Below are 15,721 nucleotides of genomic sequence, written 5' to 3'. Positions count from 1 at the left end.
GTTGCACCAAAATCCCATCTAGTCCAGCATGCTGTTCATACAGTGGCCAACCAGATGCCTATGGGAAGTCCTGCTTGTGGGCTTCCCATAGGCATCTGGTTGGCCACTGTATGAACAGCATGCTGGACTAGATGGGATTTTGGTCTGATCCAGCAGGGATCTCATTATATTCTTAACATACGAGATGCTGTACGGAAAGAAAAAGCAAGAGTGGATAGAGATGGAGGATGGGCTTTGGATGAGTAGAACCTGCAAAGAGCTTGGTCAATAAGGTGGCTTGATGTTCCTTATTCCACAGTAGCATAGTGCCTTTTGACACAATGATGCCCTTTATTTTCAAATTTCTGTAAAACAAATGGAGGGGCTTGTGTCAAACACAGATTGCTCTAAGGGATCATTACGGCTTTGAAATGCTGATCTGGACAATCTAAATGTTGTAAACAATATACTAGAGGTGGCATAAATTGCTTCTTTCTTGTTGCTCTAAAAACTGGAATGTTCAAAAATTAATGTCTGACCCCATTTGAAACTAGAATTGATGTTCACAGATCAGCAGCCATCATACCCTTTGGAGAGAAGACTTCGCTTGGGCAATAATTCTAGAATGTGTTTCTTTTTTTTTTCTTGCCTTCAAAGAAAAACTAGTTTCCGAAGTGTTTATACTGCAGGGACAATTGCATACCACCCAGAAAGCGTGTGTTATAGGGGACCTGTAAGTCCTTTCTCTCTAAAAGCCCACCTATTCACTGAGTTTACCTTCCCTCACAGGAAAGTATGTGTAAATCATAACAAAATTAATTGTACCCTAGAAAGAGGTGAAGGAAAGACATAATAGGATCTACTTTTTTCTTCCGTCTACATCTCTCTAAATGGAGATCCCCTTTCCAAACATTTACAGAAACTCTTATACACATTGCCACTGTGTTTAGACATGCTAATGTTTTTGCTATCCAATCTTCCTGTTTTGTAAATGTTTAGGACATTTTGTTTGTGCAAAATGTTGTTAATTATAAATATTCAGTTTATTTTATCTTTAATAAAGTACGAGTTTTCCCATGCTATGTGGTGCCTGGAATGTTGTGCCTGAAGCGTCAAAGCAAATTTGTGCTCTTTTAATAAGGGTGTCATTGTGGTGTCCTGCACTTTCATTAGGTACCTTTGAGATTGCCATAAAAGGAAAACGTAGTAAGCGGCAGGACACTGCGAGACATGTTTCCCTTCAACCCTAAGAAACAATCCCCTACCGTACAGGAGGGGGAAAAGATCCAAGCAGTGTGTGCAGCCTTCTCTTTGAATCCAGACTTGCATGACATGAAATCAAGGGGGGGAAACCAACCACCTGTAAACCTCATACTCTGAACTAGGGGCAGTGGATACAGAATTTTTTCAAGGAGTCCAGTTCTAAGTTGTCTATTGCACATCTCTTTGCAGTGACAAAATGTGCCCCTCTTTAAACAGGGACACTGTTTCAGCATGATAACATGGAGCTAAGCCGTGTAAATCTGTATACCAGGAAGCCCTCTATTCAACTCTACCCAAGAAGCAAACTCACTAGATGGCCTTAGGGAAGCAACCCCCTCTCTCATTCTCAACCTTTGAATATGGAAATAATAATACTGACCTGCTTTACAGCGTTGTTGTAATGATCACTGTGTGAATGGCTTTTGCACCCTCCAAAAAGTGTTATATCAGTGTGGAATATTAGTAGGGGTGCGTCAGACGAGCCCAGAATCCCGACAATTTGTAAGATGGTAAACTAGCCTCAGGATCCAAATGCAAGAGGGAATACACTTCTCATCTCACCTGCACATCTGCATCTTGCATCAAAGGAGACTCCCTCACAATACAGTCACACTGAGTGTTTGCAGTTTTTATTAGGCAATTTTCATACACAGGGTGGGTGTGGAAGCAAAAGAGGCTAGGATCTTGGGACTGATAAGGAGGAATGCATCTCTGCAAAGGTGAGTTGTGGAGCAGCTTGAATGCACTGAAGAGCTACTCCACTGCCTTGCAGCTTTGGGCCCGGTCCACTCTTTGGGAGCTTTCAGACCTTGCCGTCATACTGATGCATCTTCCTTAGCCCCAGAATGCTTTCCCCTTAATCTCACTCAAACAATATGAAAAACTCCAGTCCATAAAGTCTCTACTTGGGACGGTCTGGTCTGTTTTCTGGTGAAGGGAGGTAGGCTATGCCTTATCCAGAAATGCCTGAAATGTTGACTCCATCCAACAGGAGCAAAGGATTGCAAAGGTCACTGTACAACGGCAGCTGACAGACTGATGTTTTGTCCATGTAAGCTTATGCCACAACAGATCTCTAGTCCAAGGTGCCACAAAGCTCTTGGTTACACAGCTGGAAGCAAGTGTGTCTTGGCTTATAACACCTGATGGCTAAAGGCCGCTGGGTATATTTTTACATGGATATATTAACAAGGGGAATGTCATACATCCCCCATGTTTTTACTGCTACAGTATTCTGTAAGGGCAAAACTCAAAACTTGTTTTTGTGCTTCACTCCGCTTTACTAATGGCCTTCAGATATGATATCATGGGCTACTACAATTCTAGTTGGAGTGATTGCTTGCAAAATGTGGAAGTTAAAGCAATAGAGGTCTGGATGACTGGAGTAAACTAGAGTCAGCTTTCTCTCCCAAAGGGTTTGGAATTTGTCCACTGAGATGGGGTATTCAGGAGGGTCACTCTATGTAACAATACAGCAGGACTATGTTAACAATCTTTAAAGAGCATTCAATCTTAAAAATTCTTTTGGCTTTGACTAAAGGAAGTTCAGATCCTTGTTGTTTCACTTAGGAGAAAAGGTATGGTTCTGGATAAAGTCGCAGGCTCCCTCCCTGTCTCACCTCTGTCTCATTTCTCTACACCTGTAGGGACTCTATCCATGCATCTTCTTCCTCATGTATGTTAGGATGTCATTTTTTACAGTGGCGACATTTGTTCTGGGAAACCACCTCATCACTGGCTTCCCATCTGTATCAACCAAAAACTTCTCAAAGTTCCACTTGATATCATGGATCTTCAGAGGTTCCCAGAAAAGTCTCTTGGGGTCACCAAAGCTTTCTACAACAGGTGGGCAGGAGTTCTACCAGGAGAAAAACAACAGGTTTTACCTCTTTTGTTGTTGCTGGAATTAGACTCCATAATCAGGAAGGAGCCCTCAAAAACTGTAAGTACTATGCTTTTTTCATGCTTGTTCCAGTGGCATTGGGAACATGTAAGCTACCAGGAGCAGGACCCATGAGGAGGAATGAAAACAAATACATTTCATTTCACTTGAGCCAACTAAGGAAGAAGAGGTGTGTTTATATGCAAGCTTGTATAAGGAAATCCTGACATATTTTGTTCTTAAAAGGGTACCAGGGTGCTTACAGAGGAGGCTTTTGTTGTCCCATCACACTCTCATTCATGGAATTTTACAGGGGGTCCAGACATCATTGTCTTCCATTTGCAGCCCTACTGTTTTTTCTCACCACTGCTTCCATCATTTTTCTCCCCCTGCCCCCCAAAAAACGGTTAAGGAAGAAAAGGCAGAATAGCTGCACAATTCCTTTTGAGTCTTAGCAATCGGGGAGCCCTCCATCTGAAAGCACCCCAGTCTGAGGTGAAAGGAGGTGCTTAACCCTTTCCACAGCAGCTGTTTTTCTGCTCAAAAATTGCTCCCACCTCAAGTTGTCTCCCCTCCCTGATTTAATAACCTGTAACTTTCTAGGAAGGCCCACCTCTCACCCAATCTTTGCTTTACATCAATAAAAATAATTGGCTTGGATCCTGAGTTGCTCTTCCACAAATGGAAAGGTCTCTGATGCAGTGGAGTCTCCAAGTGTCGGAAGGAGTGGAGGCAGGTTTTGCTGATTTACCCTGCAGCCCCAAGCACCACCACCCATGCTGTTCAGGACAGTTTCTCAACCTTCCGACACAGATTTTCAAGTCACACCAGGGGAAATTGGTGCAAATTGCCTCTCCCACACCCCCTTCTGTTGTTGGGAGCACCCTGGGAGCAGAGTTCTGCTCATGGGAATTTAGGATTCAAGCTGTCAACATTTGTCCCAATCATCTTCCAGTCCTGCACCTCATAAGCCGGGAAGAGAGGTTACAGAATCAAAACAACTGATACAAACCTTCAGGAAGGTGTAGACTCCCTGTTCTTTCTCCCCATTCACATCTCCTTTCTGAAAGAGCTGGAAATGTGGGACAAAACCGCTTCCAGGTCTGACATACCTGGAACAGAAGGGGGAAGTTAACAATCTCTTTCACAGAGATGTTGCAACAAGGAACAGCCTGCCCTGTTCAGAGGACAACTTCCTAGGCCAGGGGTGGTGTACCTCTTTCAGCCCAAGGGCTGAGTTCAGTTTTGGAGAAGCTCTCTTGTGGTGAGTGGGGCCAAAGGAAAAAGAGCCAAAATACCAAAAATACTAGCATATTTTAGCTAAAAGTTCTTACTGCCAATAACTAAGCTTTAAGAGAGACATTGGGTGGATCTCTACACCAGCTTAAAATCCCGCATTTAGAATGGGGCTTTCTGCTTCCGTTTAAATGCAGGAGCACAATGGACTCCCTTTGCACGCGCTTTCTCCCCCTGCTCCTTTTCCCCCTTATCTGAGTCTTCCATAAGTTTAATTATACAGCCACTAGATGGTGCTGTGATCTGGCTCCATTTATTGCAGGGTTGCTGCTTTTCACAAGGGAACACAAGCAGAACTCAAGTGCTGTAATTTGATAGCTCTTTATCTCCAATCTTTTAAAAAATGGAATAAAGGTCCATAAGGAAGGCTGAGCGAAGGAAGATAGATGCTTTTGAACTGTGGTGCTGGAGGAAAATTCTGAGAGTGCCTTGGACTGCAAGAAGATCAAACCAGTCCATACTCCAGGAAATAAAGCCAGACTGCTCACTTGAGGGAACGATATTAAAGGCAAAACTGAAGTACTTTGGCCACATCATGAGAAGACAGGATACCCTGGAGAAGATGCTGATGCTAGGGAAAGTGGAAGGCAAAAGGAAGAGGGGCTGACCAAGGGCAAGATGAATGGATGATATTCTGGAGGTGACGGACTCGAGCTTGGGGGAGCTGGGGTGGCGACGGCCGACAGGAAGCTCTGGCGTGGGCTGGTCCATGAAGTCATGAAGAGTCAGAAGCGACTGACCGAATAAACAACAACAAGTGCGGGAGGTGCCCTGGAGGTTAACAGCGTCACCTAAAGGACCTACAAATGTCCGTGAGTGAGCAAGCTCAATAGCAGGATAAAAGCTCCATGTGGAGAAGCCCTTCAACCTTTTAGAATGGGGTGGGGGAGAAGAATTGCAGAAAACCCACCAAACAATTAGTGGCTGAGGGGAAGGGGTGGGGTGGGCCAGGGAGAGGGGGTGGGTCCATCTGGGGAACCGTGCAGGGCTGGATTTGGCCCCCAGACCTGAGGTTCAACACCCTGTCCTAGCTCCAATTCGGGGCCTACCATCCACCCAAGCCCCCGCCAACCAGGAACAACAGACTTTGCTGCCCAGCGCCATACCTACTTTCCCCACCACCACCACCACCACCACCACCATTACTTCCAAGCAAGTGTAGGTAAGATCCCCAAGGATTCAGCAGTGACCTTGCCTGCTTTCTTGCCAGAGGGAGAACAGGGTAGAAGTACAGTGGCAGTGCATGCCTGTGGTCCCACCACACATCATCTTTTGTCCCCTTCTTGTGAAAGGGAGGACCAGGAGTAAATGGCAGAGCCACTGAAGAAAGAAGATGAGCTGGCACTTGTCAGCCTTGCTCAGGAGCTCTGCCATGCTGTGAAGAGATAAGACGATCCGAGCCACATGGCATAGCCAGCGATTCACTCAGTGCATGTACTCACTTCAGTCCTGGAAGGATTTCTGAGTTCTCGCCAGGTTCTTGTTTTCCAAATTGATTGCATGGAAAGCCCAGGATGACTAATCCATGATGTTCCAGTTCAATTTGTAGTGCATTCAGTTCTGCAAGAGAGACAGAAATGCTGCCATCAAAAGGAGCTTTAATGACAGCAGAAGTCTTAGAGGTGCCTCAAAGCTCTTTAAGATGGAGCCAATCTGAAGACAACAAGAACATTAGAGAAATGGACCTCCAAAAGCTCCATAAAAGGTTCCTCCACAAATCCAGTTTCATTACTATTCTTACCCTTTGGAGAGGCTGATCTCTTGGGAAAGTGCAGGCATATTAATTTAACACCAGAGGCAACCATCATGGCTTACGCCCAAAGAGTCCTGGGAATTGTAATTTGGTGAAGGGGTTGAAAAGAGCCAGAATTCACCTCACACATTTCCTGGGACTCACTGGGGAAAGGGAATTATTAAATTAGCATAAGCCCCTGGTGTGGCTATGCCAGGGTGGAGTCCCCAAATCTGTGATGCCAGATCTCATCCCTGGACTACGTGATGCAATAATCAAGACAAAAGTGTCTTGGAGCATGTCCATCCCTAACAAATCATCACAGCTAGTTCCCATATTTCTGGGGTTAAGAAGCAGAAGGGGTCCTGTGGCTTCTGAGCTTGCTGGAAGTCCAGCACCTCTCATGGTAGAAATCAGCCCTCACAGGCTGGGCTTCTGGGCTTCTCTTCCTAGCTGGGGATCTTACCAAGATACTGCATTGTGAGTCCTCAGTAGGTGGCCACATTTACGAAGAGGAGCAACTTCCCCGCATACTTCTGAAAGGGGATGTACTCATCACCATGTATGGAGAGAGCCCCGTAGTCATAGACAGTTCCTGATACCGACTCATAGCAGTCCACCTGGAAGACAGCGAGAGATACACCATACAGAGGAGGAGAAAGAACACACTCTGAACAAATATGAATAAAAATGTTGAAAGCAGATGCGCCAACACATCACAGATTTCCGCACATGCTCCTAGTAGTCCATATCATCTTAATTTTTGTTTATGATTTACGATATTTTTTTGCTGGCCTGGGCCAGCCCTGTCATCAGGGAAAGTGAAGCAACTGCCTCAGGCAGTGGATGCTGTGGTGGCATGGGAGCAGCAGCATCCCCCTAGGCTTTTCTCCAGAGCCCTCCAGTGATCCCCCTCTGTTGGGGGACAGACCTTTGTGTGCCTCTCCTGCACCCTCTACCTTGCCTGCCACCCTCCGCCCTCAGGTGTGATGGGTGGAGGACACTATCCGCTTGCCACCATTGAAGTAAGACTCAACTGCCAGTCCAAACTGGAGTGGATATTTCTGCGAAAGGGGTGTGAGCTCAATTCCGATAGTGAAAACAAATTCTTTGTCTCAGCCGTGCACTCAGAGGCAGCCTGTTCATTAATTCTGCCAGGTGTATGTCTGCCTCCACTGAGGCGAGTCCAGGTGGTGGTCCTTGAGTTTCTAGAAAGAAATTAAACAGATGCGGGAAGACTGACATCTACCCTGGTGGAGACAATACTGAGTCAGATGGACCGGTGGTCTGTTGTTGCATTAGGCAACTTTCTTTGGCAGGGATAAGTAAGCTGGTGTCCTCCAGATGTTTTGGACTACAATTCCCATGACACCAAATCATTGATAATGCTGTCTGGAGCTTATGGGAGTTGTAGTCTGACATATCTGGAGGGCACCAAGTTCCCTACCCCTGTCCTATGGCATACCAATAGCAGTTTCTAATTCATTTCCAAGGAGCTGTCCACATCACCTAGCTCTTGATGGTCACCTAGAAACACATGGTTACTAGGATCTCACTGGAACATTTAATCAATCACTCTGCCTCTCTCCTGCAAGCCAGAAGTTCAATCTATTTGCGTCAGAGGACAGTGCTGGGCCACATCAAGCACTACCAGTCCTTTTCTTAACCCATTTGCAGGGAAAGCTTCAGAAGGGCAGATGGGCTCCTTTTACCCTTGACATGTAATCTTCTTGGGAGATATTTAATCAGGAAGATAAATAAAAACATGTTTATCACTCAGGGTAATAGGATGGAGCAGCAACACAGGGGATGCAGATGTGACCCACAAGGAGAAAAAACATCTGCACCAGCCTCCCAGTAGTTCTGGACTACAGTTCCCATCAGCCCAGGGAGCATGGCCATTGGGCAGTGGTGATGGGAGTTGTAATCTGAAATAGCTGGAGGGCACCAGGTTGGGAGAGGCTGTCCTACACCTTAAGACAGCGAAACAAGAAGCCTGGTTCAGAACTACCTGTTGGATGTAACTAGAGATTCGTACGAAATTTGGTTTCTGTTGGAAACAGCCTATAATAATACAACAAATTACAACAGTAACAGCAACAACCAACAATATTCCTAACCCAACGCAGCCAGAATTTGTTCCCAATAAAAATTTTCTTCTGAGGAAATGTACATTTCCTCCTAGATCAGAAGGATGGGATGAGGAGAGGAATGGAATGGAATGGAATGGAATGGAATGGAATGGAATGGAATGGAGGGGCGTGTTAATACTGAGGAGATTTAGTTAAACTTTGTGTACGTCTTTCTACCCTAAATGAACCCAGTTCAAGGCATTTCACAAGAAAAATAAGGATGACCCAACGCCAGCCCAAGACACACAAGAAAAGGAACCATTCTGAGAGCTGTTATAGGTAGCTGCAGCTGCAGGTAAAATAGCATGGGCTATTTATGCCACAAAATATGGTTTTTAAAAATGGAACAGTTAAAAACAGTTAAATACAATTTACAGTAATTAAAAGCCTGGTGAAGCACTGTCATGGGGCATTTGTTGGGTTTTGAAAGGCAGGCTTTTTGGTGGGGGGAGGGTGGCATGTGGGTACATAGTACTTGTGCGCTGTGTCTAGGATGCCATTCTTTATCCATCTACCTACATATTTCAAATTCCTTCCATTTAATGTGAAGTTAATAAACACAGAAAACGTGGGAGGGGAGGTTACTATTTTCTTTTTAACTGGCTCTTCCCTTTAACTGCACCTTGATCTACTGATATCATACGGCAAGAACGGAAAAGCTCCTTCATCCCAAGGGCAGAAATCCATTTTGGAGAAGCTCTCGGGCTGCATTCCAGGAGTTGGCGGGGCCAAAGGCAAAAAGCGCGCGGGGGGGGGGGGAATATAAAACATTCCAGCCTATTGTAGCTTAAAGCTCTTACTGCGAGGAACTAAGCCTCAGGGGAGGCATTTCAACCTTGTAGATGGGATAAGTTGCGTGGGGTTGGTTCTTCACCCTGTCATAGGGCAACATAACACCAACCTCCATGCCTGTGAAAGGTTTCACCACTGGAAAGATAAATGCTCACCTGCTCTAATGCAATGGACTGAGGAGAGTATAACCCTTTCAACATTTGAACGGGTGGCATATGCACCCCACTTTCAAATGGGTATAACTGCTAGTAAATTGTATTTTCATATCTGTCTGTCTGTCTGTCTATCTATCTATAGATATACATACATACATACACATACATACACACATGCACACACATTTCATATGTATTCATTAAGAACATAAAGCCCTGCTGGATGAGACCAAGGGTCCATCTAGTCCAGCAGTCTGTTCACACAGTGACCAACCAGCTGCCCACAGGAAACCCACAAGCAGGGCACGAGTGCAACAGTACCCTCCCACCCATGTTCCCCAGCAACTGGTGTTCCCCAGCAACTATAGGTTCACTGCCTCTAGTACGGGAGGTAGCATATAGCCATCGAGACTAGTAGCCATTGATAGCTTCTTCCTCCAGGAATTTGTCCAACTCCCTTTTAAAGCCGTCCAAAGTGGTGGACATCTTGTGGAAGTGAATTCCATAGTTTAACTATGCGCTGTGTGAATAAGTGCTTCCTTTTATCTGTCCTGAATCTCCTGCCAATCAGCTCCATGGGATGACCCCAGGTTCTAGTATTATGTGGGAGGGAGAAAAAAAGGGAGGGATACATGAATCCATTGGAATGGATATATACAAATGCATGTATCTATATTAAAAAAAAAAACAACTCTAAAAAAAGAAAAAAGTTTCGCCTGCTGGACTCTGCAGTGCAGATCAAGCTGCTATTAAAGAAGCAAACCTTTTTTCCCCTGGTCAGTTAGAAAAGTAGCTTTTTTTCTGCAGTACACTTTTTTCCCAGTGCCCTAGTATTTATCACAGCTAAGCCACTGTTGACTTGCTTTTCTCCCTTCCTACTCCTCTTATCTATTGATTTGCCAAACTTGCACTTACTCATTATGGCAGGCACAGCTGTTCTTAACAATATTGAATGCAGGGCCACCACCGCAAAGTCACAGACTGGTTTCCTGCATTTGCTATTAAGGGCATTTAAGCAGAGCTGACCACATCCACTTTTCAATGGAGCACCCAGTGCCCCAAAGGTATGCAAGTAGGTTAAACCAGATTGTAAACAACATTGGGCCTGTTTTGCAGTGTGGTCATATTTGGGCCTTGAGGAAGAGAAACCAGTTATCTGTGTTTTTTTTCCCTCAGGCTGGTGGAGAAAATGAGTGCCTTTGGAAATCTGATTCAGATCTAATGCGATGAGACACTAATGTAGCACAGATAAGAGTTACCCAAGCTTACACTGTATTTCCCCAAATTAACCAAAAGTAAAGTCCCAAAAACATTCAAACATTTTGTTTCAATCCCCTCTTTCGCTACATGACAACGGCTGCAAGGTTATTGGATGCACAAAAGTGGAAGAATGAAACAATACCAACTGTGAGTGAGTGGATCATGAAAATGATGGAGCTGGCGGAGATGGCAAAACTTACTATTATAATTAAAGAAGGATCAACAACTAAATTCATGTTAGATTGGAAACCTTTTATAGAATTTGTACAAGAAATAGAGAAAAATGATATCTATGAATGTGGATTTTGAACTTTGAGATGGTTAATTCTCTTTTTTGTTGTTGTTAAAATTAGGAGAGAAATGAGATAATGTCTGTGAACTCAATGTATGATATACAACAAATATATGAACTGGAGAATAATAATAAGCATTTGTTGTGGAAGGGGAGCCAAAGGTAGATATCTTACAATCTTAAGAGATATTTTAGTGTATGTATATTGTGTGTTTATGTTGTTGTTGTGTTGTGTTTTTCTTTAAAAAAAATAAAAATTATTATATATATAACATTTTGTTTAAATCAAATTGACATCTTTTAAGATTAAATGCGATCCAGATAGGCAATCCTTCTTGCTTAAGAAGGATTCTTTGCTTTATCCCAAAGGATGCATAGGAAATGATCACTCAAGTGGATCCCAGCACAATCCTATATATGTCTACTCAGAAGTAAGCCCCACTGATTTCGATGGGGCTTACTCCCAGGTAAGTGGGTCTAAGATGGCAGCTTTAGCCACACCTAAAACATATGCTAGTCACCCTTGTTGCACTCAGTTACAGAGGAATGAGTGAGTGCTTTTCTGTCCTCCTTTCAGTGGCTGTCTGGAATGGCTAGCCCATGTTCTTTTCTTCTTTTTAATCATAGAATATCATTTTGGAATAGAGAAAATAAGGAAGAACTCATACAACAATACAAGATCTCTAAATAAGGGGGAAAGGAAACTTATCAGTAACGAGCAGTGCGCTGATGCACGCTATCCATTCACTGCTGTTTGACTTTTGCAAGCAGGAAAGGCTAAACAAATCACGGACCCTCTGTTTTGCAGTGTGGTAATATCTGGACCTTGAAGAATAGGAACCAGCTAACTGAGCTTTGTTTCCTCAGCCATTCCTCCTGCAAACAAGAGTGACTAAATATACCACACCACACATACACACCATCCATGGTTTGTTTCTTGTGACATCAGGGATTCTGGCTTGTCTTTCTCAAAACAAGCCAGAGTTATATAAACCATGGTTTGTTGGTGGCTTATGACTCTGGCCTGTTTGGGGAGAGAGAAGCCAGAATCCTGGTTTGGATGTCACGGATAAACAAACCAAGGACAGTGGTTTGTCCTTCATCTGTGGTTTGTTTAGCCCAGCCTCCTGCAACCTGGTGCCCTCCAGATGTTTTGGACCTCAACTGCCATCAGCCTCAGCAAGCGTGGCCAATGGTCAGGAATGCTGGGAGTTGTCGTCCAAAACGTCTGGAGGGCACCAGGTTGGGGAAGGCTGGATTAGCCACTCCCACTTGCAGGAGGAGCAAAGCAGGAACAATCCAGCAGTATGCATGAGCATACTGCTCGCCAACGATAAGCCAAGATTTTCTAGAACCCTGACCTACTGTTGCATCAGAACACAGCTTGTGTTTGGAAGAGTTTGGTTTCCATTTCATTTCTGTGATAAAAGTGATTCTGCGTCTGTACTTCTGCAGTGCAATCCTAAATATTTTTACTCCCATGGAAATGCCATTGATTTCAGTGGGGCTTATTCCATAGCAAGTATGCTTAGAATTACAGCCATAATCTTATCACAGAGCAGCTCCATAAGCATAGAAACAAGGGAAGTTGCCTTGGTCCATCTAGCCCAGTATTATCAACACTGACTGGCAGCGATTGCCCTCCAGGGTTTCAGGAAAGATTCTTTTCTTGCCTTACCTGGAGATTCCAGGGATTGAACCTGGGATCTTCTGCATGCAAAGCAGCAGCTCCACCACTGAGCTACACCACTCCCATTAATGGACTTCCCTTATAGCTAGTGTGTTGTTCTTCTGGTGAAAATGGGACTAAATATTGCCCCACCTCTTGTTTTTGCACTTTGGCAACAGCAGTGCTTCTCCTGCCTGTTACTGTGACCCACAGAAGGCTGTATTCCTGTTGATCGCCTAAGAAAGTAGTCTTCTACTCCAGAAATGGCTTAAATAGACCAGCAGCAAAGTGGCTGTTGGGCTTTCCCTTTTGGGACCATGTGGCTTTCTCAATCATGTTAAGATTTCACTGTTTGAGGTTTTTCTGACATCACAGTCACACTGTTTGCCTGTGCAGATAGAAAGCCCTTGGAGTAAACACATGGCTCGAGGCCTATGATATCTTGCCTAACCTTGTCCTTTGGACTGATAATACTGGTGCGTAGAACAGTCAAATCTCTCTCCCATTATTTGTTCTGGGACATCACAGTCCTGCCATGTCTTCTCCCTTTCCTGCTCGGAATTAAGGTTCTGTGCTATAGGACAATCCTCATGATCTAGAACTATATAGTTCTGGGGTTCTCTCCTCCTCCCACCCCAGCCCCATTTGGGTCCAGATTTCAATTTGGAGAAAAAGAAATGGCATTTGAGAGGAAACTGTATGTTTTCTCTAAAATATAATTCACACCATTTTTTAAGTTGCGCTTTTTAAATGTCATCATGATCGCGTTTCTTTTCACAACAAACCTGTGAGGCGGAACGTCTGTGTTTCATATAAGACAAAATTGGGATCTATGGGCAAAGTTTACCTGGTGACTGTAGAAGAGGCTTAACCCCCCACCAAATTCACCTGAGGACATTGATTTAATAATCCTGCAAAATGTGCTCCTCTTTCCCTTTCTTTTGAATAAACTCTGCTAAGGTCACAAATGGCTTCAACTTAGCAAGGCAGAGAGAAGAACAATCTGCCAGCTAAAATGTCAAGAATGAACAGGGCACAACGACCGACCGACCGACAAACACCATCCATTCCTTTCATGAGGCAGCAAGAAGCAGCTAGTATAGAATGACAGAAATCCCCCCTTGTCCTTTAACGTGACACACGACCATGACAATATAACCTCAAATGCACATCCTGATCTGCATAAATAATTACAAAGGTGCCAGCTGTCAGCTTTGTCATTCTGTTTAGGATTTTGTGCCTTTTAGGAGAGATCTGGTCCACTGCTCAGCCAGAACAGGTTGGTTGCTACTTGCTACAGATTCATAAGAGGGATTGGATGGTGCACTTTGGTATCTGAGAATTGTATCTTAAATATTATAAACCACTAAGCAGCTGTTGCTCATTCTCACCCATCCCTGCTGTCAAATACTGGAAAGTGTAAAACCAAAACACAAGGGCGGCCAAGTCCCCAGAATATCTGCCTCAGACATTGTTTGGGCACAAACTCCCACTGAAGAGTGCTGTAATGTCTTACCTTCTGTTTCTCCTGTCCCAGATTTGGCTGAATTAAGCCAGCTAAGAGCAAGGGGAAAATCCATGCCCCCTTAAGTCTGCGCCTCATCACGGTCACAGCAGCAGGGGAGAGGGTGCAGGCACCCTCTCCTCACCACCACAGAGAGCTGCTGCTTGACGTAGGTGTCTCTCCGCCTCTGCCACTCACACAGGCGATCATCACCTTCCAGCACAACCGCTGGGCTAAATAAAAGAAGCCGAGTGCCTGTAGCCAATCATGGAGCAGCAGGGACTTGAGGGCTGCTCCCGTAGATATTAACCATGTGGACTCTGGGCTCAAGCATTCCTCCCAGGTTGATGTGCTATGCGCTGCCTATGCATTTCAGGGGTGTGTTCATGTGACATTCCATCTCAGAAACCAAATCAATTTGGACTGTAGGGAAAATCTGAGAGTAGAATTTGGACTGTAGGGAAAATCTGAGAGTATAACATGTCCCCAGTTGTCATGCAGACTGTACCAAAAATAATATGGGATGTGTCAGCACAGCAAGAATTCCACATCCCACATATTAACTATGCTTCTTGGGATGCAATCCAATATCCACTTACTTGGGAGTAAGTCCCACTGAACTCAGTGGGACTTACTTTTGAGTAACATGTATAGGATTGTGCTGTTAATGGCTTTTCCCAGTCCCATGTCCTCTTAAAAGCAACATTAAACAAAAGTCTCTGACATATGATTTGAGATTTAGTTTTGTCTACTCATTGGTGTGGGGAAAGGGGCTGGATCAGGTCCTAGCGTTTACATCTTAGCCATAATTTCAAGAGGCTAATTTCTAAAATAGACCTAGAAAATCTCTGCCCTTTGTTACTTATCTCTTGATCGAAAGATCCAATCGTGACCCACAGGCTGTTCTGAGTGGCCTCATATGCTTAGTAGAGTGTCTGCCAGTGGAGGCTGGTGGCTCTTATTTCAGTGGGTTGCTGAACCCTATCTTCTAAATAGGTTCAGCACCTTGGATAGCTCCTTTAGAGTTCTGGCTGGTTCTGGCAGAAACCCAGAATGGATGTACAGCCCCACCAAAATTGGAGCCAGCAGCCTCCACTGGTGTCTACTTATTCAGAATAGTCCAGTAACTACTTCCACCTATATCACTTATTTTATACTCAGGGGCTTCAGGGAATCCACAGTCAGGGGACAACTGCTGTGGGTCAATTAGAAGTGGCTTTCCAAACCACCATGTTCTCTGCATTACACCAAATGGTAATTTCAGGAGAAGATATCACTATCAAGACAGATCAAAGGGAACATTTGATGCTCTTCCTGATGATACATGATAAAAGTAAGGGATTTGGGGGGATCTGTTCTGTAAATTGGTAACTTCCTTTACCTTCAGGTGATCATTTGCACATTGTGTAAATCAAAGATGAAGAACTTCAGGCTAAAACTGGCCCACTTGAGATTCCAATGTGGACCTCAAGACTTCCCCAAATGGCCATATCCCTCCAAATAGGGAGGCTGAGAAGCCTTAAAAATCACTAATCTATTTCCCCAGAAGGCTTGGCAACCAAACTAGGACTGTCCTTTTAGAAATATACATTTTGTCCCTGAAACTCTCTCATAGAATCAAAGAATCATAGAATAGTAGGGCTGGAAGTGGCCTATAAAATCATCGAGTCCAACCCCTTGCTCAGTGCAGGAATCCAAGTCAGAGCATCTCTGACAGATGGCTGTCCAGCCTCGTCTTGAACGCCTCCAGTGTGGGAGAGCCCAC

At 44.4% G+C, this 15,721-nt stretch overlaps 1 protein-coding gene across 1 annotated transcript; it reads right to left on the bottom strand.

Moving 5' to 3' along the window:
* Positions 1 to 324: 324 nt before the first annotated feature.
* GPX3 (glutathione peroxidase 3) lies at positions 325 to 14,167 on the bottom strand. The gene is made up of 5 exons (XM_084839180.1): positions 13,969 to 14,167; positions 6,619 to 6,772; positions 5,863 to 5,980; positions 4,137 to 4,236; positions 325 to 3,100 (listed from the first exon to the last, which is right to left on the bottom strand). Exons 1-5 carry the CDS (start codon positions 14,053 to 14,055, stop codon positions 2,894 to 2,896), a joined length of 666 nt encoding a protein of 221 aa, XP_084695306.1. The 5' UTR covers positions 14,056 to 14,167; the 3' UTR covers positions 325 to 2,893.
* Positions 14,168 to 15,721: the final 1,554 nt, after the last annotated feature.

Source organism: Heloderma suspectum, chromosome 2, assembly GCF_057233095.1.
Source record: "Heloderma suspectum isolate Gila_16-S chromosome 2, 16-S_ref, whole genome shotgun sequence".
NCBI classification, from domain to species: domain Eukaryota; kingdom Metazoa; phylum Chordata; class Lepidosauria; order Squamata; family Helodermatidae; genus Heloderma; species Heloderma suspectum.
The sequence above is the reverse complement of the archived record's forward strand: the minus strand, read 5'-3'. Positions and strand labels throughout refer to the sequence as shown.